This window comes from Bombina bombina, chromosome 4 (assembly GCF_027579735.1).
Source record: "Bombina bombina isolate aBomBom1 chromosome 4, aBomBom1.pri, whole genome shotgun sequence".
Taxonomy (NCBI): Eukaryota; Metazoa; Chordata; class Amphibia; order Anura; family Bombinatoridae; genus Bombina; species Bombina bombina.
Window position 1 is genome coordinate 1,076,148,221 of NC_069502.1, and position 26,968 is coordinate 1,076,175,188.

The window sequence follows — 26,968 nt, forward strand, 5'->3', positions numbered from 1 at the left end:
TAAAACCGTTACTGTCACTTTAAATTTTAAACTAAACACACTTTATTACTGCAATTGCGAAAAAGTATGAAGGAATTGTTCAAAATTCACCAAAATTTCACCACAGTGTCTTAAAGCCTTAAAAGTATTGCACACCAAATTTGGAAGCTTTAACCCTTAAAATAACGGAACCGGAGCCGTTTTTATATTTAACCCCTTTACAGTCCCTGGAATCTGCTTTGCTGAGACCCAACCAAGCCCAAAGGGGAATACGATACCAAATGATGCCTTCAGAAAGACTTTTCTATGTATCAGAGCTCCACACACATGCAGCTGCATGCCATGCTGTCCTCAAAAACAAGTGCGCCATACCGGCGCGAAAATGAGGCTCTGACTATGATTAGGGAAAGCCCCTAAAGAATAAGGTGTCTAAAACAGTGCCTGCCGATATAATCATATCAAAATACCCAGAATAAATGATTCCTCAAGGCTAAATATGTGTTAATAATGAATCGATTTAGCCCAGAAAAAGTCTACAGTCTTAATAAGCCCTTGTGAAGCCCTTATTTACTATCTTAATAAACATGGCTTACCGGATCCCATAGGGAAAATGACAGCTTCCAGCATTACATCGTCTTGTTAGAATGTGTCATACCTCAAGCAGTAAGAGACTGCACACTGTTCCCCCAACTGAAGTTAATTGCTCTCAACAGTCCTGTGTGGAACAGCCATGGATTTTAGTTACGGTGCTAAAATCATTTTCCTCATACAAACAGAAATCTTCATCTCTTTTCTGTTTCTGAGTAAATAGTACATACCAGCACTATTTTAAAATAACAAACTCTTGATTGAATAATAAAAACTACAGTTAAACACTAAAAAACTCTAAGCCATCTCCGTGGAGATGTTGCCTGTACAACGGCAAAGAGAATGACTGGGGTAGGCGGAGCCTAGGAGGGATCATGTGACCAGCTTTGCTGGGCTCTTTGCCATTTCCTGTTGGGGAAGAGAATATCCCACAAGTAAGGATGACGCCGTGGACCGGACACACCTATGTTGGAGAAATTAGACTGTCTAGTCTTGGCTTTGTCCTGAGGCAGGGCATGGCCTTTACCTCCTGTAATGTCAGTGATAATCTCTTTCAACCCGGGCCCGAATAAGGTCTGCCCTTTGAAAGGTATATTAAGCAATTTAGACTTAGAAGTAACATCAGCTGACCAGGATTTTAGCCACAGCGCCCTGCGTGCCTGAATGGCGAATCCTGAATTCTTCGCCGTAAGTTTAGTAAGATGTACTACGGCCTCCGAAATGAATGAATTAGCTAGTTTAAGGACTCTAAGCCTGTCCGTAATGTCGTCCAGAGTAGCTGAACTAATGTTCTCTTCCAGAGACTCAATCCAGAATGCCGCTGCAGCCGTGATCGGCGCAATGCATGCAAGGGGTTGCAATATAAAACCTTGTTGAACAAACATTTTCTTAAGGTAACCCTCTAATTTTTTATCCATTGGATCTGAAAAAGCACAGCTATCCTCCACCGGGATAGTGGTACACTTAGCTAAAGTAGAAACTGCTCCCTCCACCTTAGGGACCGTTTGCCATAAGTCCCGTGTGGTGGCGTCTATTGGAAACATTTTTCTAAATATCGGAGGGGGTGAGAACGGCACACCGGGTCTATCCCACTCCTTAGTAACAATTTCAGTAAGTCTCTTAGGTATAGGAAAAACCTCAGTACTCGCCGGTACCGCAAAATATTTATCCAACCTACACATTTTCTCTGGTATTGCAACTGTGTTACAATCATTCAGAGCCGCTAACACCTCCCCTAGTAATACACGGAGGTTTTCCAGTTTAAATTTAAAATTTGAAATATCTGAATCCAGTCTGTTTGGATCAGAACCGTCACCCACAGAATGAAGTTCTCCGTCCTCATGTTCTGCCACCTGTGACGCAGTGTCTGACATGGCCCTAATATTATCAGCGCACTCTGTTCTCACCCCAGAGTGATCACGCTTACCTCTTAGTTCTGGTAATTTAGCCAAAACTTCAGTCATAACAGTAGCCATATCCTGTAATGTGATTTGTAATGGCCGCCCAGATGTACTCGGCGCTACAATATCACGCACCTCCCGAGCGGGAGATGCAGGTACTGACACGTGAGGCGAGTTAGTCGGCATAACTCTCCCCTCGTTGTTTGGTGAAATTTGTTCAATTTGTACAGATTGACTTTTATTTAAAGTAGCATCAATACAGTTAGTACATAAATTTCTATTGGGCTCCACTTTGGCATTGCAACAAATGACACAGGTATCTTCCTCTGAATCAGACATGTTTAACACACTAGCAAAACAACTTGCAACTTGGAATACAATTCAATTAGAATAATATTAAAAACGTACTGTGCCTTTAAGAAGCACAGAAGATCTATGACAGTTGAAAATTAATAAATTGAAACAGTTATAGCCTCAATCCTTATAAACAACACAACTTTAGCAAAGGTTTAATCCCATTAGCAAAGATAACAAATTCTGAAAGCAGGAAACAAATTACAGAATAAACGTTTTTTTTTGTCTCAGTCAACTATAATTCTCACAGCTCTGCTGAGAGAAATTACCTCCCTCAAAATAAGTTTTGAAGACCCCTGAGCTCTGTAGAGATGAACCGGATCATGCAGGAAATACAATGAGCTGCTGACTGAAATATCTGATGCGTAGCAAAAGCGCCAAAAATGGCCCCTCCCCCTCACACACAGCAGTGAGAGAGAACAGAAACTGTCAGAAAAAAGATTAAGCAACTGCCAAGTGGAAAAATAGTGCCCAAAACATTTATTCACTCAGTACCTCAGCAAATGAAAACGATTTTACATTCCAGCAAAAACGTTAAACATAATTTCTAGTTATTAAACAGCTTTATGTACTTCTTACAGTGTAATTCTAGTGAAGTACCATTCCCCAGAATACTGAAGTGCAAAGTATACATACATGACATTATATCGGTATGGCAGGATTTTCTCATCAATTCCATTGTCAGAAAATAAAAGCTGCTACATACCTCTATGCAGATTCATCTGCCCGCTGTCCCCTGATCTGAAGTTTACCTCTCCTCAGATGGCCGAGAAACAGCAATATGATCTTAACTACTCCGGCTAAAATCATAGCAAAAACTCTGGTAGATTCTTCTTCAAACTCTGCCAGAGAGGTAATAACACACTCCGGTGCTATTTTAAAATAACAAACTTTTGATTGAAGATATAAAACTAAGTATAATCACCATAGTCCTCTCACACATCCTATCTAGTCGTTGGGTGCAAGAGAATGACTGGGAGTGACGTAGAGGGGAGGAGCTATATGCAGCTCTGCTGGGTGAATCCTCTTGCACTTCCTGTTGGGGTGGAGTAATATCCCAGAAGTAATGATGACCCGTGGACTGATCACACTTAACAGAAGAAATAAGATTTACTTACCCCAGGACACTCATCTACATGTTTGTAGAAAGCCAAACCAGTACTGAAACGAGAATCAGCAGAGGTAATGGTATATATAAGAGTATATCGTCGATCTGAAAAGGGAGGTAAGAGATGAATCTCTACGACCGATAACAGAGAACCTATGAAATAGACCCCGTAGAAGGAGAGCACTGCATTCAAATAGGCAATACTCTCCTCACATCCCTCTGACATTCACTGCACGCTGAGAGGAAAACCGGGCTCCAACTTGCTGCGGAGCGCATATCAACGTAGAATCTAGCACAAACTTACTTCACCACCTCCATCGGAGGCAAAGTTTGTAAAACTGAATTGTGGGTGTGGTGAGGGGTGTATTTATAGGCATTTTAAGGTTTGGGAAACTTTGCCCCTCCTGGTAGGAATGTATATCCCATACGTCACTAGCTCATGGACTCTTGCTAATTACATGAAAGAAAGATCAGATTTTTGTTATAAAATAATCGATTGCCCCTTGACAGTGTCCACCAGTGTTTTGAGCCCTTTTAAATAAGCCTTCCTTCTATACTAAGTCTCAGAATATGGCTTACCTTCCCCACATGGGGATTCTTGTCAGTCTTCTAGCATTACCAAGTCTCGACTAGAAAAAAATGACTGAGCATACCTTATAGCAGTTAAGCCTGCAAACTGTTCCCCCCAACTGAAGTTTTCTTGTACTCCCCAGTCCTGTGTGGGAACAGCAATGGATTTTAGTTACAACATGCTAAAATCGTTTTCCTCTCAGCAGAAATCTTCATCACTTTCTGCCACAGAGTAAATAGTACAAACCGGCACTATTTAAAAATAACAAACTCTTGATTGAAGAAATAAAAACTACAAATCTAACACCACATTCACTTTACCCTCCCGTGGAGATGCTACTTGTTAGAGCAGCAAAGAGAATGACTGGGGGGGCGGAGCCTGAGGGGGAGCTATATAGACTCTTTGCCACTTCCTGTAGGGAATGAGAATATCCCACAAGTAAGGATGAATCCGTGGACTGGATACACCTTGTAAGAGAAAATAAATAAAAAAAAAGAGAAATTATTGATTTTTTCTAATACCTATTTAATAAATTTGTTTCTGTAGCCTTTGGTCTAACATTATATAATTTATAAGGTAAAAATTTAGTTATAGGTACAATGCTCATAAGAAGAATATTCAGGATTCACAGCTTTGCAGACTGGAAAAGTCTAGCGACGAAAAAACAACCATCAATGAATGCGCTGCTGCTGTGTAGTGCTGCTCTACATTTGACTGTTCTCTTCAAAAAGCTTGTCAGTCTGCTGCACTGCGTTAAAGAAAACTGCACTGTTTGAAGACAAGAGCTTGATGTGGAGTAGGGCTGCAAAAGAGCTAAGAGTTCCTGCATGTTCCCTATTCTTTTTGCAAACATGTTGCATTTTCTGAGATGACATCTCTGATCACAGAATGTTCTGCCTTGGGGTAAACGGTCTAAAAAATATCTGCCTGAGAACAACTTCATAAACACAAACAAAAACTATAAAAAATAAATAAATACTATATATATATATATATATATATATATATATATATATATATATATATATATATATATATATATATATATATATATATAATATATAATATATAATATATAAAAAGACTGATGTATTCTGTAAATAATTTACTTACCAAGCTCTCTGGCTGCACTGTTCAGAGTAGACTGCATATTTTTTTCAAGTTCATCCATTTTTTCTCTCAACTCTGTTAGGTTTGGATCAAAAGAAGCCTTTACAAGAAATTCATGATTTTCTACCTGAAAGTGTACAAAATAAAGTAGAATATCCAAAGTCAGAAGAAAAGTACTAGAACTATATTAGGCAAAATTTACTGATAAACATAAAAAAACATGTGGAATGGATGAAAATTAAGTTGATTCAGGTTTAAAATTCAATTTTATGTCAAAGCAATATAAATGTGTCTTTCAGGAAACAGGACTTTGTGCATCCTCTGTTACTGATTCACATCTTGACAGTTTCCTTCATTTCCTTAAGACCTTAATAGAGATCAGAAAAAGTGATGCAAAAGTTACGAGGGACCAACTTTAAAGAGGGACACAACACATTTCGTGCACCTTCCTATAAATATGGGTGCTGCCATTTTGGAACCTAAGTTAGACTGAGTGTATCTGAAAGAGTTGCTGCACATGGTCAGCACAGGAATAAGGTGAAAGATAGATTTTAACATGATGGAACCCATGACTAGAGTGAGATGGGGAATAACCTCAGTACTATGCTTAAAGGGATAGTCAAGTCCAAAAAAAACTTTCATGATTCATATAGGGCATGCAATTTTAAACAACTTTCCAATTTACTTTTATCACCAATTTTGCTTTAGTCTCTTGGTATTCTTAGTTGAAAGCTAAACCTAGGAGGTTCATATGCTAATTTCTTAGACCTTGAAGGCCACCTCTAATCTAAATGCATTTTGATAGTTTTTCACACTAGTTCACGTGTTTCATATAGATAACATTGAGCTCATGCACATGAATTTACCATGAAGACAGCTCTGATTGGCTAAACTGCAAAACAAACTGAAATTAGGGGGCAGTCTGCAGAGGCTTAGATAAAAGGTAATTACAGAGGTAAAACGTGTATAATTATAACTGTGTTGGTTATGCAAAACTGGGAAATTAGTAATTAAGGGATTATCTATCTTTTAAACAACAAAAATTCTGGTGTTTAAAAAAGTATTTACAGTAACAAAATGCATTCGCATCAGCACCACTCACATAAAAGTCCTTTATTAGCCAAAGTAATAAGACGATTTCGGGCAATGCACTTAGTCATGTCATAAAAACATATAAAACATTTCCACGCTTTGTATTATTATTAATTCTCTATTGCCCCCTCTTCGGGGGAATGTAACATGCTCAATCACCTGAAACCTCAGTTGACTTAAATTATGCCCTGCTTGGATAAAGTGGTGTGCCACTGGTGCATCCACATAACCTTTCTGAATGTTATGTTGTTTAATCCTCTCTCTGATCTTTTTAATCGTCTCACCAACATAAATAATCCCACAAGGATGTAGGTATAAAATTTATTTAGTGTTTTATGTCCCTTTAAATGGATAAAAATTGCAAAACTGAAATGTGCAGTACATTCCAATTTTAAAGAGAATGATTTTTACAATATATATTATCAAAAATACTTTTAGTAAAAGTTATTTTATGGTTTTGACAGCATACGTACATATGCTGTAAGTGTCCCATGCAACATTTAAAAAAACTCTCTGATAGTCAGCAGTAGTCTGTAGAACAAAAAACAGAATTTATGTTTACCTGATAAATTACTTTCTCCAACGGTGTGTCCGGTCCACGGCGTCATCCTTACTTGTGGGATATTCTCTTCCCCAACAGGAAATGGCAAAGAGCCCAGCAAAGCTGGTCACATGATCCCTCCTAGGCTCCGCCTACCCCAGTCATTCGACCGACGTTAAGGAGGAATATTTGCATAGGAGAAACCATATGATACCGTGGTGACTGTAGTTAAAGAAAATAAATTATCAGACCTGATTAAAAAACCAGGGCGGGCCGTGGACCGGACACACCGTTGGAGAAAGTAATTTATCAGGTAAACATAAATTCTGTTTTCTCCAACATAGGTGTGTCCGGTCCACGGCGTCATCCTTACTTGTGGGAACCAATACCAAAGCTTTAGGACACGGATGAAGGGAGGGAGCAAATCAGGTCACCTAAATGGAAGGCACCACGGCTTGCAAAACCTTTCTCCCAAAAAATAGCCTCAGAAGAAGCAAAAGTATCAAACTTGTAAAATTTGGTAAAAGTGTGCAGTGAAGACCAAGTCGCTGCCCTACATATCTGATCAACAGAAGCCTCGTTCTTGAAGGCCCATGTGGAAGCCACAGCCCTAGTGGAATGAGCTGTGATTCTTTCAGGAGGCTGCCGTCCGGCAGTCTCGTAAGCCAATCTGATGATGCTTTTAATCCAAAAAGAGAGAGAGGTAGAAGTTGCTTTTTGACCTCTCCTGTTACCAGAATAAACAACAAACAAGGAAGATGTTTGTCTAAAATCCTTTGTAGCATCTAAATAGAATTTTAGAGCGCGAACAACATCCAAATTGTGCAACAAACGTTCCTTCTTCGAAACTGGTTTCGGACACAAAGAAGGCACGACTATCTCCTGGTTAATGTTTTTGTTAGAAACAACTTTTGGAAGAAAACCAGGTTTAGTACGTAAAACCACCTTATCTGCATGGAACACCAGATAAGGAGGAGAACACTGCAGAGCAGATAATTCTGAAACTCTTCTAGCGGAAGAAATTGCAGCCAAAAACAAAACTTTCCAAGATAATAACTTAATATCAACGGAATGTAAGGGTTCAAACGGAACCCCCTGAAGAACTGAAAGAACTAAGTTGAGACTCCAAGGAGGAGTCAAAGGTTTGTAAACAGGCTTGATTCTAATCAGAGCCTGAACAAAGGCTTGAACATCTGGCACAGCTGCCAGCTCTTTGTGAAGTAACACAGACAAGGCAGAAATCTGTCCCTTCAAGGAACTTGCAGATAATCCATTCTCCAATCCTTCTTGAAGAAAGGATAGAATCCTAGGAATCTTTACCTTGTCCCAAGGGAATCCTTTAGATTCACACCAACAGATATATTTTTTCCATATTTTGTGGTAAATTTTTCTAGTTACAGGCTTTCTGGCCTGAACAAGAGTATCAATAACAGAATCTGAGAACCCTCGCTTTGATAAGATCAAGCGTTCAATCTCCAAGCAGTCAGCTGGAGTAGGACCAGATTCGGATGTTCGAACGGACCTTGAACAAGAAGGTCTCGTCTCAAAGGTAGCTTCCATGGTGGAGCCGATGACATATTCACCAGATCTGCCTACCAAGTCCTGCGTGGTTACGCAGGAGCTATCAAGATCACCTACGCCCTCTCCTGATTGATCCTGGCTACCAGCCTGGGGATGAGAGGAAACGGCGGGAATACATAAGCTAGGTTGAAGGTCCAAGGTGCTACTAGTGCATCTACTAGAGTCGCCTTGGGATCCCTGGATCTGGACCCGTAGCAAGGAACCTTGAAGTTCTGACGAGAGGCCATCAGATCCATGTCTGGAATGCCCCACAGTTGAGTGATTTGGGCAAAGATTTCCGGATGGAGTTCCCACACCCCCGGATGCAATGTCTGACGAATCAGAAAATCCGCTTCCCAAGTTTCCACTCCTGGGATGTGGATTGCAGACAGGTGGCAGGAGCGAGTCTCCGCCCATTGAATGATTTTGGTCACTTCTTCCATCGCCAGGGAACTCCTTGTTCCCCCCTGATGGTTGATGTACGCAACAGTCGTCATGTTGTCTGATTGAAACCGTATGAACTTGGCCCTCGCTAGCTGAGGCCAAGCCTTGAGAGCATTGAATATCGCTCTCAGTTCCAGAATATTTATCGGTAGAAGAGATTCTTCCCGAGACCAAAGACCCTGAGCTTTCAGGGATCCCCAGACCGCGCCCCAGCCCATCAGACTGGCGTCGGTCGTGACAATGACCCACTCTGGTCTGCGGGAGGTCACCCCTTGCGACAGGTTGTCCAGGGACAGCCACCAACGGAGTGAGTCTCTGGTCCTCTGATTTACTTGTATCTTCGGAGACAAGTCTGTATAGTCCCCATTCCACTGACTGAGCATACACAATTGAAATGGTCTTAGATGAATGCGCGCAAAAGGAACTATGTCCATTGCCGCTACCATCAAACCTATCACTTCCATGCACTGCGCTATGGAAGGAAGAGGAACGGAAGGAAGTATCCGACAAGAGTTTAGAAGTTTTGTTTTTCTGGTCTCTGTCAGAAAAATCCTCATTTCTAAGGAGTCTATTATTGTTCCCAAGAAGGGAACTCTTGTCGACGGAGATAGAGAACTCTTTTCCACGTTCACTTACCATCCGTGAGATCCGAGAAAGGCCAGGACTATGTCCGTGTGAGCCTTTGCTTGAGGAAGGGACGACGCTTGAATCAGAATGTCGTCCAAGTAAGGTACTACAGCAATGCCCCTTGGTCTTAGCACCGCCAGAAGGGACCCTAGTACCTTTGTGAAAATCCTTGGAACAGTGGCTAATCCGAAAGGAAGCGCCACGAACTGGTAATGCTTGTCCAGGAATGCGAACCTTAGGAACCGATGATGTTCCTTGTGGACAGGAATATGTAGATACGCATCCTTTAAATCCACCGTGGTCAAGAATTGACCTTCCTGGATGGAAGGATTGTTCGAATGGTTTCCATTTTGGACGATGGAACCTTGAGAAACTTGTTTAGGATCTTGAGATCTAAGATTGGTCTGAACGTTCCCTCTTTTTTGGGAACTACGAACAGATTGGAGTAGAACCCCATCCCTCGTTCTTTTAATGGAACAGGATGAATCACTTCCAGAAGATAACCTTGGAAGACTATTTCTAGCGCCCAAGGATCCAGAACATCTCTTGCCCAAGCCTGAGTGAAGAGAGAGAGTCTGCCCCCCACCAAATCCGGTCCCGGATCGGGGGCCCGCATCTCATGCTGTCTTGGGAGCAGTGGCAGGTTTCTTGGCCTGCTTTCCTTTGTTCCAGCCTTGCCTTGTTCTCCAGGCTGGATTGGCTTGAGAAGTATTACCCTCCTGCTTAGAGGACGTAGCACTTGGGGCTGGTCCGTTTCTGCGAAAGGGACGGAAATTAGGTTTATTTTTGGCCTTGAAAGACCTATTCTGAGGAAGGGCGTGGCCCTTGCCCCCAGTGATATCAGAGATAAACTCTTTCAAGTCAGGGCCAAACAGTGTTTTCCCCTTGAAAGGAATGTCAAACAATTTGTTCTTGGAAGACGCATCCGCTGACCAAGATTTTAACCAAAGCGCTCTGCGCGCCACAATAGCAAACCCAGAATTTTTCGCTGCTAACCTAGCCAATTGCAAGGTGGCGTCTAGGGTGAAAGAATTAGCCAATTTAAGAGCACGAATTCTGTCCATAATCTCCTCATAAGAAGAAGAATTACTAATAATCGCCTTTTCTAGCTCATCGCACCAGAAACACGCGGCTGTAGTGACAGGGACAATGCATGCAATTGGTTGTAGAAGGTAACCTTGCTGAACAAACATCTTTTTTAGCAAACCTTCTAATTTTTTATCCATAGGATCTTGGAAAGCACAACTATCTTCTATGGGTATAGTGGTGCGCTTGTTTAGAGTAGAAACCGCCCCCTCGACCTTGGGGACTGTCTGCCATAAGTCCTTTCTGGGGTCGACTATAGGAAACAATTTTTTAAATATGGGGGGAGGTACGAAAGGTACACCGGGCCTGTCCCATTCTTTATTAACAATGTACGCCACCCACTTGAGTATAGGAAAAGCTTCGGGGGGCCCCGGGGCCTCTAGGAACTTGTCCATTTTACATAGTGTTTCTGGAATGACCAGATAATCACAATCATCCAAATTGGATAACACCTCCTTAAGCAGAGCGCGGAGATGTTCCAACTTAAATTTAAAAGTAATCACATCAGGTTCAGCTTGTTGAGAAATTTTTCCTGAATCTGAAATTTCTCCCTCAGACAAAACCTTCCTGGCCCCCTCAGACTGGTGTAGGGGCCCTTCAGAAACAATATCATCAGCGTCCTCATGCTCTTCAGTATTTTCTAAAACAGAGCAGTCGCGCTTTCGCTGATAAGTGGGCATATTGGCTAAAATGTTTTGATAGAATTATCCATTACAGCCGTTAATTGTTGCATAGTAAGGAGTATTGGCGCGCTAGATGTACTAGGGGCCTCCTGTATGGGCAAAACTGGTGTAGACGAAGGAGGGGATGATGCAGTACCATGCTTACTCCCCTCACTTGAGGAATCATCTTGGGCATCATTTTTACTAAATTATTTATGACATAAATCACATCTATTTAAATGAGAAGGAACCTTGGCTTCCCCACAGTCAGAACACAATCTATCTGGTAGTTCAGACATGTTAAACAGGCATAAACTTGATAACAAAGCACAAAAAACGTTTTAAAATAAAACCGTTACTGTCACTTTAAATTTTAAACTGAACACACTTTATTACTGCAATTGCGAAAAAGTATGAAGGAATTGTTCAAAATTCACCAAAATTTCACCACAGTGTCTTAAAGCCTTAAAAGTATTGCACACCAAATTTGGAAGCTTTAACCCTTAAAATAACGGAACCGGAGCCGTTTTTATATTTAACCCCTTTACAGTCCCTGGAATCTGCTTTGCTGAGACCCAACCAAGCCCAAAGGGGAATACGATACCAAATAATGCCTTCAGAAAGACTTTTCTATGTATCAGAGCTCCACACACATGCAGCTGCATGTCATGCTGTTCTCAAAAACAAGTGCGCCATACCGGCGCGAAAATGAGGCTCTGACTATGATTAGGGAAAGCCCCAATAGAATAAAGTGTCTAAAACAGTGCCTGCCGATATTATTTTACAAAAAATACCCAGATTAAATGATTCCTCAAGGCTAAATATGTGTAAATATGACCGATTTAGCCCAGAAAATGTCTACAGTCTTAATAAGCCCTTGTGAAGCCCTTATTTACTGTGTGAATAAAATGGCTTACCGGATCCCATAGGGAAAATGACAGCTTCCAGCATTACATCGTCTTGTTAGAATGTGTCATACCTCAAGCAGCAAAAGACTGCTCACTGTTCCCCCAACTGAAGTTAATTCCTCTCAACAGTCCTGTGTGGAACAGCCATGGATTTTAGTAACGGTTGCTAAAATCATTTTCCTCATACAAACAGAAATCTTCATCTCTTTTCTGTTTCAGAGTAAATAGTACATACCAGCACTATTTTAAAATAACAAACTCTTGATTGAATAATAAAAACTACAGTTAAACACTAAAAAACTCTAAGCCATCTCCGTGGAGATGTTGCCTGTACAACGGCAAAGAGAATGACTAGGGTAGGCGGAGCCTAGGAGGGATCATGTGACCAGCTTTGCTGGGCTCTTTGCCATTTCCTGTTGGGGAAGAGAATATCCCACAAGTAAGGATGACGCCGTGGACCGGACACACCTATGTTGGAGAAAATAAGTTCTCTGATCCAATACATACCACAGCCAGTTTTGTGAGCTTGCATGGTGTTTGAACCCTGATGCTCTAGTCACACCTAGCTTATGCTACTGAAACAACTTTTACTAAATGCATTTTTGCTTATGGAATTATTCTGCAAAAATGCTCCTATTTAACAATGAAATGCACCCATGTACATCTCAAAATTTCCTATGTACTTTTATTATCAAGTTTACTTTGGCCTCTTGGTATCCTTCAGTTAAGATAGGAAGGCAATGCACTACTGTATGCTTGCTGGACACATTGGGTGAACCAATGACAAAAGGCAAAAAGGTGCAACAATCATTAACCAGCTAGCTCCCAAAAGTGCATTGGTGCTCCTGAGCCTACTTAAAGGGGCACTGTACCCAAAAAAATTATTTCGTGATTCAGATTGAGCATGAAATTTTAAGCAACTTTCTAATTTACTCCTATTATCAATTTTTCTTCATTCTCTTGGTATCTTTATTTGAAATGCAAGAATGTAAGTTTAGATGTCGGCCCATTTTTGGTGAACAACCTGGGTTGTCCTTGCTGATTGGCGGATAAATTCATCCACCAATAAAAAAGTGCTGTCCAGAGTACTGAAACCAAAAAAAAGCTTAGATGCCTTCTTTTTCAAATAATGATAGCAAGAGAACGAAGAAAAGTTGATAATAGGAGTAAATTAGAAAGTTGCTTAAAATTGCATGCTCTTTCTGAATTACAAAAGAAAAAATTTGGGTTCAGTGTCCCCTTTAAGTACGCTGTTTAACAAAGAATATCAAAAGAACAGTAGTATATTTAAAAACTCTCAAAAGTGCATGCTCAATCTGAACCATGAAAGTTTAATTTTTACTTCTATGTCCCTTTAATTACCACTGTAAACAGATTTATGAAGACCTGTTTTATGAAAGTAGTGAAGAACACAGGTATTAAAAAAAAAAAAAAAAAATGGACAGTGTGATAATATTAAAGGGCCATAATACCCAAATGTTTAAACACTTAAAAGTGATGCAGTATAGCTGTAAAAAGCTGACTAGAAAATATCACCTGAACATCTCTATGTAAAAAAGAAAGAAAAAACAAATTTGCCAGGGAGGCATTATGTAGTAGCTGGGTGGGGGTAGTATAATGCCAGTCTGTGGTTCCTAAAAGCACAAATTAATTGCATAATTTAAGATAAATTAATAATTTGAGCAGCAAACATTTATCATTAGCCAATTTTATCTTAACCCATTAACAACTGTGACGTACCACACACGTCACTGGTCTTCAAGGGATTTCTTGTTTATATATTATACCCTCACTCCTTCCTGCTGGTCACCAAAAATAGTGCGGTCTCGCCACTGGCTGGGTAGCGCTTGCTGATTGGTGGCTACATTTAGGGGTTAATATTGGCTTATATTTTAGCCAATAAAATCAATAGTATGGTATACCCACTAAATAGGCCATGGGGAGAACACTGTTAGAGTGTTGCTTTATGAACTTTCAACATTGATAGATACAACCTGCATTCGCTATTTTAAATTTTTGTGATTCTCTCTAACTTGTTTTTACCATTTTGCAAAGTGATTATTTTTGTACGGATAGATAATAAGTTGTTTCATAAAATTGTTAAAAATTATTAAACTATTTCTGACAAAGATGAATCTTCTTTGGAAGAGACAGTAAGCATTTTTGTTTTCTTTTCTTTGTGTCTTTCTGGTCACTAGAATTAAAGCCCTTATAGAGGTTTGAAAACATAATAAAAGCCACAAACAGGCTAAATTGTTTGAAATAAAACAGCTAAAACTATCACACAAAAAACATATAGTTCACAAAAATACAGTAACAGAAAAAGATGTAAGTTTTAAAATGATGATAATCCAGTAAATTAAACACATTACATTTATATTGTAGAGATAGCATGAATATTTATAAAGACTGGGTCAATCTTGTTGGAATCAAACCTTTGAACCAGGTACATTAGCTGTATGACCTGGAGACTGACAGGACATGAGCAATCTATATATTGTGTACACATTACACACGGCATACACTGCCATCTAGTGCCTACTGAGAGAAAATAGCATTAGCACCTACAAAAATAATAAAACAAATAACTAGGCAATGAAAAGACAAGAACCCTTGGTTGAAAGAAAAAAAATGAACCTAACTTTTAAGCATTTCACAATTTTTTTTTTTACAAGCATGACAAGCAGAGCTTTAACAGCTGGTGAAGCAGCGGTACTGGGGTCATGCTCTTTTCTGTCAGCGATACAAACGCACTATGGCTTGTGAATGGGTTACGGCACCAACACTGTAGAGGGAGAAAAAAAAGCTTGCAGCCGGACAGATAGGGCGAGGTAAATATAATGGCAGCTATGGGGTCATTAAAATGAACATTGTTGATTCAACTTGTTGTCAACTTGAGTTTTTGTTTATTTTTTATTGTTTTTACGGATAGAATTACTTAAAGGGATATGAATTCATGAGTCAGATAAAGCATGACATTTTAAACAACGTTCTAATTAACTTCTATTGTCATTGTTTCTTTGTTATCTAGATATCTTGTTGAAAAGCAGGGAGCCTGCCCATTTCTGGCGCACTATATGGCAGTACTATTCCCTGTCATGTAGTGCTTCAGGTGACTACCTAGGTATCTCTACAACACAAGTTAATATCATGGGAACAAAGCAAATTTGATAATAGAAGTAAATTGGAAACTTTGAGAATGTTATGCTGTCTGAATCACAGAAGAAAATGTGTGGGTTTCATATCCCATATAAAACCTAAAATAGAGTATTGCATTTATGTATATACAACCTTCAGTCACACACAATCTTCAAACTGTAGTGCTATTTTTTGTAACTTGGTACTACACATTTTATTTCTTACCATCATTGTTAGTGGCATTAAAGGAGGGTTGTTTGTTCAAATAATGATCACCTTGCTTAAAATGATAGTAAACCCCAAAATTTTCTTTTAGGATTCAGATCCAACATACAATTTTAAAAAACTTTCCAATTTACTTCTACTGTATTATCAAATTTGCTTCATTCTCTTGTTATCCATTGCTAAAGGGACAGCATTGCACAACTGGCAGGAAGCTGAAAACATCTAGTTAGCCAATCACAAGGGACAAATGTGTGCAGGCACCAATTAGCAGCAGCTCCCACTGGTGTATGATATGTGCGTATTCATTTTTAACAAGGGATACTAAGAGAACGAAGCACATTTGAAAATAGAAGGGAACTTAAAAATATCTTAAAATTACATATTCTATTTGAATCATGCAAGTTTAATTTTGAGTTTCCTATCCCTTTAAGTAAACCTATGTAAATATAGTAATCCAATATAAAGTTAACTTGGATATAGCGATAAGGGATACATATTTTACTTTTCTGTTAAAATATTAAAGGGACAGTCTATACCAGAATTTGTATTGTTTAAACAGATGGATAATCCCTTTATTACCCATTCCTCAGTTTTGCATAACCAACAATTATAATATTATACTTTTACCTCGTGGTTACCTTGTATCTAAGCCTCTGCAGACTGCCCCCTTTTTCAGTTCTTTTGACAGACTAATTTTAGCCATTCAGTGCTGACTCCTAGGTAACTCCATGGTGTGAGCACAATGTTATCTATATAGCACATATGAACTAACATCCTCTAGTTGTGAAACATTTTCAAAAATGCATTTAAATAAGAGGCGGCCTTCAAGGGCTAAGAAATTGGCATATGAGCGTACCTAGGTTTAGCTTTCAACTAAGAATAGCAAGGTAACAAAGCAAAATTGAAGATAAAAGTAAATTGCAAAGTTGTTTAAAATGACATGCCCTATCTGGATCACAAAAGTTTATTTTTTACTAGACTGTCCCTTTAAGTCACAGCAATTACAATGTATTAACATAAAATGTGCTGTCTAATAAATGATGTGTTCGTTCAAATTGTATATATACTTATTTTAATGAAATGACTAAGGTACCCCACTTTTTCACCTGCTACCGGTTAGTGATTCATGACCTTAAATAGACCAACATTTTCTGTACTATAAATATAAAATATATACTTGTGCTGTAAAGAGTAACCTCTTTTAAGGAACGATAATTGTTAAAACTATACTATCTTTTTTTTTTTTTTCAATTCAGTATCTACAGCTGTGGTTCACAACATTTTCTCATTTTTATTTTAACTTATTGGCCATGATTGAGTTGTCAACAGATGCTATGAATCTAGGCTCTACTATATTGGCAGTTGCAGTCCATTGAAACTATTGGCTAATCTGCATGTTATCCAGCGACATTGAAGCGTAAACGGCCCTTTTTTGGTCAAAAAAATATTGCGTTCTCAATTCTAGTCATGCTTCGCGCTACAGAGGGGTTTAAAATTATGGCTTCTATAGAAAGCTGCAAGTCATGTTTGATAAAGAGCCCTGCAAAATACTATGTACTGGGTAAACTTGTTTGTTTATTGCCTGAAGAATTTTAATGATGGGGGGGAGAAAGCTTTAACGTTTTAAAAGGACCTAACCGTGTTGGTTCCTATACTAAGTTGCCTGAGTCAATCAAGTCTTGATCACTAGAAGGGTTTACAGAGCTTATTGCATGTACTTGTGATCCCTCTACACCACTGGTTTTCAAACCTGTTCTCAGGCCACCTTAACAGGTCACATTTTGAGGATATCTGAACTGGAGCATAGGTGAAATAATCAGCTGGTTAGTAAACACTGTTATTTTACCTACTCACACAAGGTAATCCTGAAAAGCTGGCCTGTTGGGGAGGCCTGATGACAGGTTTGAAAACCACTGCCCTACACAGTTTCCTTTGGATTCATGAAGTTACTTTGTAGTTCATGTTATGGATTATTTTCATTAAAGCCAATATGATTTCATATCCTTTACCTGCCTTGTTATTACTGTTTGTTTACTGTCCCTTTAAGGCTAAATGTAGAACATGTCAGCTTTAGCTTGTTTAAACATTATGCAAATATTGGATACACAGGTTTCTGTTAAAGGGACACTGACTATTTGACTCCAGCCTTAGAATGTCAGCACTCCTACACATTCATTGAGACACACAAATAAAACTACTAAATAGGATTTGATTTAGTTTCCAAAGCATGTAGAACAAAATATAACATTTACTATGAAATTAAAATTACCAACTACATTCCAAATAAAATGCAAAAGGGTTAAGTCTATTTTATTAGAATAAAAAAATTATTCCACTTGAAACAAATGCACAGCAACTTTTAAATTAAAAACTGCATATCTCAGAGATGAAAAATGAGTGCAGAGGATACAAACATTATAAACAAATATAAAAACACCACACAACAAATCAAATATATTCAAGTTATCAGAAAACCTCTTTCTCTTTTTCTTATTAAACAAAATAGAAAAATGTAAAAAAGCAATTTTTAAATTTTATTTACCTACTGCAAATTGGTTCAATCCAAATCTGAAGTATTTCTTTTGGCAACAGATGCATTACATTTTTTACAAGTCTACATAAACAATAAACTATTTGTTTTGCACTAAAATTTACATTTTTCCTTAGGTGAAATCATTTAAATGTATCACAGTAAACTAATATTAATTGTCATTTTCTACTGACAAGAAAAATGTTAGTACAGTAGTTTACAAAAAGCTTTCTACATCAAGTTTTTGGCCACAGATGGATGAAAGGACGACTGGAGAGACATAAAATAAAGGGAAGTGATCCCAGATTTGCTGGAAAAGGCAAAAATGCTATTGGCTCCCAGCTGACCTTGTTGTCTATATTATAGGAGGAGGTAACTAGCTGGGAGTGTGCTTAGAGCATATTACATTTAAATCAAAGAAAAAACCCTATTAAGAGAATAGGGAAAAGTATGCTATTTTTACACAAAGTATATATTTTTCCACTTAAAGTGAAGGTAAAGTTACCTATATGCCGAACTGTATTAGTAATTGGTGTTCAAAAAAACAAAATTTATGCTTACCTGATGAATTTATTTCTCTTGTGGTGTATCCAGTCCACGGGTTCATCCATTACTTGTGGGATATTCTCCTTCCCAACAGGAAGCTGCAAGAGGATCACCCACAGCAGAGCTGTCTATATAGCTCCTCCCCTAACTGCCACCCCCAGTCATTCGACCAAAGACAAGCAAGAAAAAAAGGAGAAACTATAGGGTGCAGTGGTGACTGTAGTTTAAAAATAAAAAACACCTGCCTTAAAATGACAGGGCGGGCCGTGGACTGGATACACCACAAGAGAAATAAATTTATCAGGTAAGCATAAATTTTGTTTTCTCTTGTAAAGGTGTATCCAGTCCACGGGTTCATCCATTACTTGTGGGATACCAATACCAAAGCTTTAGGACACGGATGAAGGAAGGGACAAGGCAGGAAACTTAAACGGAAGGCACCACTGCCTGTAAGACCTTTCTCCCAAAAATAGCCTCCGAAGAAGCAAAAGTATCAAATTTATAGAATTTAGAAAAGGTATGAAGCGAAGACCAAGTCGCCGCCTTACAAATCTGTTCAACAGAGGCCTCATGTTTAAAAGCCCATGTGGAAGCTACTGCTCTAGTAGAATGAGCTGTAATTCTTTCAGGAGGCTGCTGGCCAGCAGTCTCATCAGCTAAGCGAATTATGCTTCTTAGCCAAAAAGAAAGAGAAGTTGCCGAAGCCTTTTGGCCTCTCCTCTGTCCAGAGTAGACAACAAACAAAGCAGATGTTTGACGAAAATCTTTCGTAGCTTGTAAATAAAACTATAAAGCACGAACCACATCAAGATTGTGTAATAGACGTTCCCTTCTTTGAAAAAGGATTAAAACATAGGGAAGGAACAACAATCTCCTGATTGAAATTCTTATTAGATACCACCTTAGGAAGAAACCCAGGTTTGGTACGTAACACTACCTTATCTGCATGGAAAATCAGATAAGGGGAATCATACTGTAAAGCAGATAACTCCGAAACTCTTCAAGCCGAGGAGATAGCTACTAAAAATAGAACTTTTCACGATAAAAGCTTAATATCTATGGAATGCAAAGGTTCAAATGGAAGAAGAACTTTAAGAACTAAATTTAAACTCCATGGCGGAGCAACAGGTTTAAACACAGGCTTGATTCTAACTAAAGCCTGACAAAACGCCTGAACGTCTGGAACCTCAGCCAGACGTTTGTGCAAAAGAATAGTCAGAGCAGAAATCTGTCCCTTTAAGGAACTAGCTGACAATCCCTTCTCCAATCCTTCTTGGAGAAAAGATAATATCCTAGGAATCCTGACCTTACTCCATGAGTAACCCTTGGATTCACACCAATGAAGATATTTACACCATATCTTATGATAGATTTTCCTGGTGACAGGCTTTCGAGCCTGAATTAAGGTATCAATGACTGATTCGGAAAAACCACGCTTTGATAGAATCAAGCGTTCAATCTCCAAGCAGTCAGACGTAGAGAAATTAGATTTGGATGTTTGAAGGAACCTTGAAGTAGAAGGTCCTGCCTTAGCGGCAGAGTCCAGGGTGGAAAGGATGACATGTCCACCAGATCTGCATACCAAGTCCTGCGTGGCCACGCAGGGGCTATCAAGATCACTGAAGCTCTCTCCTGCTTGATCTTGGCAATCAGCCGAGGGAGCAGAGGAAACAGTGGAAACACATAAGCCAGGCTGAAGGACCAGGGCACTGCTAGAGCATCTATCAGCGCTGCCTTGGGATCCCTGGACCTGGACCCGCAACAAGGAAGCTTGGCGTTCTGACGAGACGCCATGAGATCCAGTTCTGGTTTGCCCCAAAGTTGGATCAACTGGGCAAATACCTCCGGATGGAGCTCCCACTCCCCCGGATGAAAAGTCTGCCGACTTAGAAAATACGCCTCCCAGTTCTCTACTCCTGGGATATGGATAGCTGAGAGATGGCAAGAGTGAACCTCTGCCCATAGAATTATCTTTGAAACCTCAAACATTGCCAGGGGGCTCCTTGTTCCCCTCTGATGGTTGATATAGGCTACAGTTGTGATGTTGTCCGACTGAAATCTGATGAACCTGACCGCAGCAAGCGGAGGCCAAGCCTGAAGAGCATTGAATATCGCTCTTAATTCCAGAATGTTTATTGGAAGGAGAGCCTCCTCCTGAGTCCACGAGCCCTGAGCCTTCAGGGAGTTCCAGACTGCACCCCAGCCCAGAAGGCTGGCATCTGTCGTTACTATAGCCCAATCTGGCCTGCGGAAGCTCATCCCCTTGGACAGATGGACCTGAGATAGCCACCAGAGAAGAGAATCCCTGGTTTCTTGATCCAGATTTAGTAGAGGGGACAAATCTGTGTAATCCCCATTCCACTGACTGAGCATGCAAAGTTGCAGCGGTCTGAGATGTAGGCGGGCAAACGGTACTATGTCCATTTGCGCTACCATTAAACCGATTACTTCCATACACTGAGCCACTGAAGGACAAGAAGTGGAATAAATAACACGGCAAGAGTCTAGAAGTTTTGACAATCTGGCCTACGTTAGGTAAATCTTCATTTCTACCGAATCTATCAGAGTCCCTAGGAATGAAACTTTTGTTAGAGGTAATAGAGAGCTCTTTTCTTCGTTCACCTTCCACCCATGGAACCTCAGAAATGCCAGAACAATGTCTGTGTGGGACCTGGCAACTTGAAAAGTCGACGCCTGTATCAGAATGTCGTCTAAGTAAGGGGCTACTGCTATACCGCGCGGCCTTAGGACCGCTAGAAGGGACCCTAGAACCTTTGTAAAGATTCTTGGTGCCGTGGCCAACCCGAAGGGAAGAGCCACCAACTGGTAGTGCCTGTCTAGAAAGGCAAACCTGAGAAAACGATGATGATCTTTGTGTATCGGGATGTGAAGATATGCATCCTTTAGGTCTACGGTAGTCATATATTGACCCTCCTGGATCATAGGAAGGATGGTTCGAATAGTCTCCATCTAACTCTGAGAAATTTGTTTAAGATCTTGAGATCTAAGATTGGTCTGAATGTTCCCTCTTTCTTGGGAACTACAAACAGATTTGAATAGAAGCCCTGACCCTGTTCCTCCTGCGGAACTGGGTGGATCACTCCCATAATTAGAAGGTCTTGAACACAATGTAAGAATGCCTCTCTCTTTATCTGGTTTGCAGATAAAAGTGAGAGATGAAATCTCCCTTTTGGGGGAGAGGTTTTGAATTCCAGAAGATAACCCTTGGACACAATCTCCAATGCCCAGGGATCCTGGACATCTCTTGCCCAAGCCTGGGAGAAGAGAGAGAGTCTGCCCCCTACTAGATCCGTTTCCGGATCGGGGGCTGCTCCTTCTTGCTGTCTTAGAGGCAGCAGCAGGCTTTTTGGCCTGTTTCCCCTTGTTCCAAGCCTGGTTAGGTCTCCAGACCGGCTTAGACTGGGCAAAAGTTCCCTCTTGTTTTGTGTTAGAGGAAGTTGAAGCTGCGAAAGGGCCGAAAACTAGACTGTTTGGTCCTTAATTTGTTGGACCTGTCTTGAGGAAGGGCGTGACCTTTTCCTCCAGTGATGTCAGAAATGATCTCCTTCAGTCCAGGCCCGAATAGGGTCTGTCCTTTGAAGGGAATGTTGATAAGTTTAGACTTTGAAGTCACGTCAGCTGACCAGGATTTAAGCCATATCGCCCTACGCGCCTGAATAGCAAAACCTGAATTTTTAGCCGTTAGCTTGGTTAAATGAACAACGGCATCAGAAACAAATGAAGTGGCTAGCTTAAGGCCCTAAGCTTGTCAATAATATCTTCCAACGGGGTTTCAACCTGTAGACCCTCCTCTAGGGACTCAAACCAGAAAGCCGCGGCAGCAGTGACAGGGCAATGCATTCAAGAGGCTGGAGAATAAAACCTTGTTGAATAAAAATTTTCTTAAGGAAACACTCTAATTTTTTATCCATTGGATCTAGAAAAGCACAACTGTCCCCGACAGGTATAGTGGTACGCTTAGCTAGAGTAGAAACTGCTCCCTCCACCTTAGGGACCGTCTGCCATAAGTCCCGTGTAGCGGCGTCTATAGGAAACATCTTTTTAAAAACAGGAGGGGGAGAGAACGGTACACCTGGTCTATCCCATTCCTTAATAATAATTTCAGAAAACCTTTTAGGGATTGGAAAAACATCAGTGTAAGTAGGTACTGCATAGTATTTATCCAATCTACATAATTTCTCTGGGACTACAATAGTGTCACAGTCGTCCAGAGTTGCTAAAACCTCCCTGAGCAATACGCGGAGGTGTTCAAGCTTAAATTTAAATGTAGACATATCAGAATCAGATTGAAGTATCTTCCCTGAATCAGAAAAATCACCCACAGATTGAGGCTCCACTGCTTCATTTTCAGTATAATGTGAGTGTGTATCAGACATAGCTACTAAAGCGTCAGAGAGCTCTGTATTTATTCTAGCCCCAGAGCTGTCTCGCTTTCCTTGAAATCCTGGCAGTTTAGATAATACCTCTGTAAGGGTATGATTCATAACTGCCGCCATGTCTTGCAAGGTATACGCAATGGGCGCGCTAGATGTACTAGGCGTCCCCTGAGCGGGATTTATAGGATCTGACAAGTGGGGAGAGTTAGACGGCATAACTTCCTCCTTGTCAATTTCTTCTGGTGATAAATTTTTTAAAGCCAGAATATGGTCTTTGTAATCTATAGTAAAATCAGTGCATTTGGTACACATTCTAAGAGAGGGTTCCACAATGGCTTCTAAACATAATGAACAATGAGTTTCCTCTATGTCAGACATGTTTAAACAGACTAGTAATGAGACCAGCAAGCTTGGAAAACACTTTAATAACTGAACAAGCAAAAAATAAAAACGGTACTGTGCCTTTAAGAGAAAAAAACAAACACAGAAACTGCAAAACAATGAAAAAAAGCAGTAAATCTTACGAACTTTTTACAGTGTGTATAATAGGCTAAAAGAGCATTGCACCCACTTGCAAATGGATGATTAACCCCTTAGTTCCAAAACCGGATAAAAAAAACGATAAACGTTTTTAAACAGTCACACCAAACTGCCACAGCTCTACTGTGGCCCTACCTGCCCATACGACGACTTTGGAAGGCACAAAAACCCTATAGAGAGGTCCTAAATGTTCAGGGGACTCCTTCAGGGAAGCTGGATGTCTCAAACTGCAAAAAACAGAATTTATGCTTACCTGATAAATTACTTTCTCCAACGGTGTGTCCGGTCCACGGCGTCATCCTTACTTGTGGGAATATCTCTTCCCCAACAGGAAATGGCAAAGAGTCCCAGCAAAGCTGGTCATATAGTCCCTCCTAGGCTCCGCCCACCCCAGTCACTCGACTGACGGACAGGAGGAAATATATATAGGAGAAACCATATGGTACCGTGGTGACTGTAGTTAGAGAAAATAATTCATCAGACCTGATTAAAAAAACCAGGGCGGGCCGTGGACCGGACACACCGTTGGAGAAAGTAGTTTATCAGGTAAGCATAAATTCTGTTTTCTCCAACATTGGTGTGTCCGGTCCACGGCGTCATCCTTACTTGTGGGAACCAATACCAAAGCTTTAGGACACGGATGAAGGGAGGGAGCAAATCAGGTTACCTAAACGGAAGGCACCACGGCTTGCAAAACCTTTCTCCCAAAAATAGCCTCCGAAGAAGCAAAAGTATCAAATTTGTAAAATTTGGCAAAAGTGTGCAGTGAAGACCAAGTCGCTGCCTTACATATCTGGTCAACAGAAGCCTCGTTCTTGAAGGCCCATGTGGAAGCCACAGCCCTAGTGGAGTGAGCTGTGATTCTTTCAGGAGGCTGCCGTCCGGCAGTCTCATAAGCCAATCGGATGATGCTTTTAAGCCAAAAGGAAAGAGAGGTAGAAGTCGCTTTTTGACCTCTCCTTTTACCAGAATAGACAACAAACAAAGAAGATGTTTGTCTGAAATCTTTTGTAGCCTCTAAATAGAATTTTAGAGCACGGACTACGTCCAAATTGTGTAACAAACGTTCCTTCTTTGAAACTGGATTCGGACATAAAGAAGGTACAACTATCTCCTGGTTAATATTCTTGTTAGAAACAACCTTTGGAAGAAAACCAGGCTTAGTACGCAAAACCACCTTATCTGCATGGAACACCAGATAGGGCGGAGAACACTGCAGAGCAGATAACTCTGAAACTCTTCTAGCAGAAGAAATAGCAACCAAAAACAAAACTTTCCAAGATAGTAACTTAATATCTATGGAATGTAAAGGTTCAAACGGAACCCCTTGAAGAACTGAAAGAACTAGATTTAGACTCCAGGGAGGAGTCAAAGGTCTGTAAACAGGCTTGATCCTAACCAGAGCCTGAACAAATGCTTGAACATCTGGCACAGCTGCCAGTCTTTTGTGTAGTAAGACAGATAAAGCAGAGATCTGTCCCTTTAGAGAACTTGCAGATAATCCTTTCTCCAAACCTTCTTGTAGAAAGGAGAGAATCTTAGGAATTTTTATCTTATTCCATGGGAATCCTTTGGATTCACACCAACAGATATATCTTTTCCATATTTTATGGTAAATCTTTCTAGTTACCGGTTTTCTGGCCTGAACCAGAGTATCTATCACAGAATCTGAAAACCCACGCCTTGATAGAATCAAGCGTTCAATCTCCAAGCCGTCAGCTGGAGGGAGACCAGATTTGGATGTTCGAATGGAACCTGAACAAGAAGGTCCTGTCTCAAAGGTAGCTTCCATGGTGGAACCGATGACATATTCACCAGGTCTGCATACCAAGTCCTGCATGGCCCCGCAGGAGCTATCAAGATCACCAAGGCCCTCTCCTGTTTGATCCTGGCTACCAGCCTGGGAATGAGAGGAAACGGTGGAAATACATAAGCTAGGTTGAAGGTCCAAGGTGCTACTAGTGCATCTACTAGAGTCGCCTTGGGATCCCTGGATCTGGACCCGTAGCAAGGAACCTTGAAGTTCTGACGAGACGCCATCAGATCCAAGTCTGGAATGCCCCATAATTGAGTTAGTTGGGCAAAGATCTCCGGGTGGAGTTCCCACTCCCCCGGATGGAATGTCTGACAACTCAGATAATCCGCTTCCCAGTTTTCCACACCTGGGATGTGGATCGCAGATAGGTGGCAGGAGTGATCCTCCGCCCATTTTATTATTTTGGTCACTTCTTTCATCGCCAGGGAACTCCTTGTTCCCCCCTGATGATTGATATACGCAACGGTCGTCATGTTGTCTGATTGGAATCTTATGAATCTGGCCTTTGCTAGCGGAGGCCAAGCTTGGAGAGCATTGAAGATTGCTCTTAGTTCCAGAATGTTTATCGGGAGAAGAGACTCTTCCCGAGACCATAGTCCCTGAGCTTTCAGGGATTCCCAGACCGCGCCCCAGCCCACTAGACTGGCGTCGGTCGTGACAATGACCCACTCTGGTCTGCGGAAGCTCATTCCCTGGGATAGATGGTCCAGGGTCAGCCACCAACGGAGTGAATCTCTGGTCTTCTGATCTACTTGAATCATTGGAGACAAGTCTGTATAGTCCCCATTCCACTGTTTGAGCATGCACAGTTGTAATGGTCTTATATGAATTCGTGCAAAAGGAACTATGTCCATTGCTGCAACCATCAACCCTACTACTTCCATGCACTGCGCTATGGAAGGACGTGGAACAGAATGAAGAACCTGACAAGTGCTTAGAAGTTTTGACTTTCTGACCTCTGTCAGAAAAATCCTCATTTCTAAGGAATCTATTATTGTTCCCAAGAAGGGAACTCTTGTTGACGGAGACAGAGAACTTTTTTCTATGTTCACCTTCCATCCGTGTGATCTGAGAAAGGCCAGAACGATGTCTGTATGAGCCTTTGCTGTTGACAGGGACTACGCTTGTATTAGAATGTCGTCCAAGTATGGTACTACTGCAATGCCCCTCGGTCTTAGAACCGCTAGAAGGGACCCTAGTACCTTTGTGAAAATCCTTGGAGCAGTGGCTAACCCGAATGGGAGGGCCACAAACTGGTAATGTTTGTCCAGAAAGGCGAACCTTAGGAACTGATGATGTTCTTTGTGGATAGGAATATGTAGGTACGCATCTTTTAGATCCACGGTAGTCATAAATTGACCTTCCTGGATAGTGGGTAGAATCGTTCGAATGGTTTCCATCTTTAACGATGGTACCCTGAGAAATTTGTTTAGGATCTTCAAATCCAAAATCGGTCTGAAAGTTCCCTCTTTTTTGGGAACTACGAACAGATTTGAATAAAATCCCATTCCTTGTTCCTTTATTGGAACTGGGTGTATCACCCCCATCTTTAACAGGTCTTCTACACAATGTAAGAACGCCTGTCTCTTTATTTGGTTTAAGGATAAGTGAGACATGTGGAACCTTCCCCTTGGGGGTAGTTCCCTGAATTCCAGAAGATAACCCTGAGAAACTATTTCTAGTGCCCAGGGATCCTGAACATCTCTTGCCCAAGCCTGAGCAAAGAGAGAGAGTCTGCCCCCTACT

The 26,968-nt window shown here is 40.7% G+C and overlaps 1 protein-coding gene across 1 annotated transcript in view; it reads right to left on the reverse strand.

The window, feature by feature from the left end:
• Positions 1-26,968, reverse strand: part of MSH2 (mutS homolog 2) — a gene marked incomplete in the record, with an annotated part of 816,329 nt that overhangs the window by 317,768 nt on the left and 471,593 nt on the right. Inside the window, 1 exon segment of the mRNA XM_053712233.1 lies at positions 5,114-5,237. Coding sequence (XP_053568208.1) covers positions 5,114-5,237 — 124 coding nt within the window.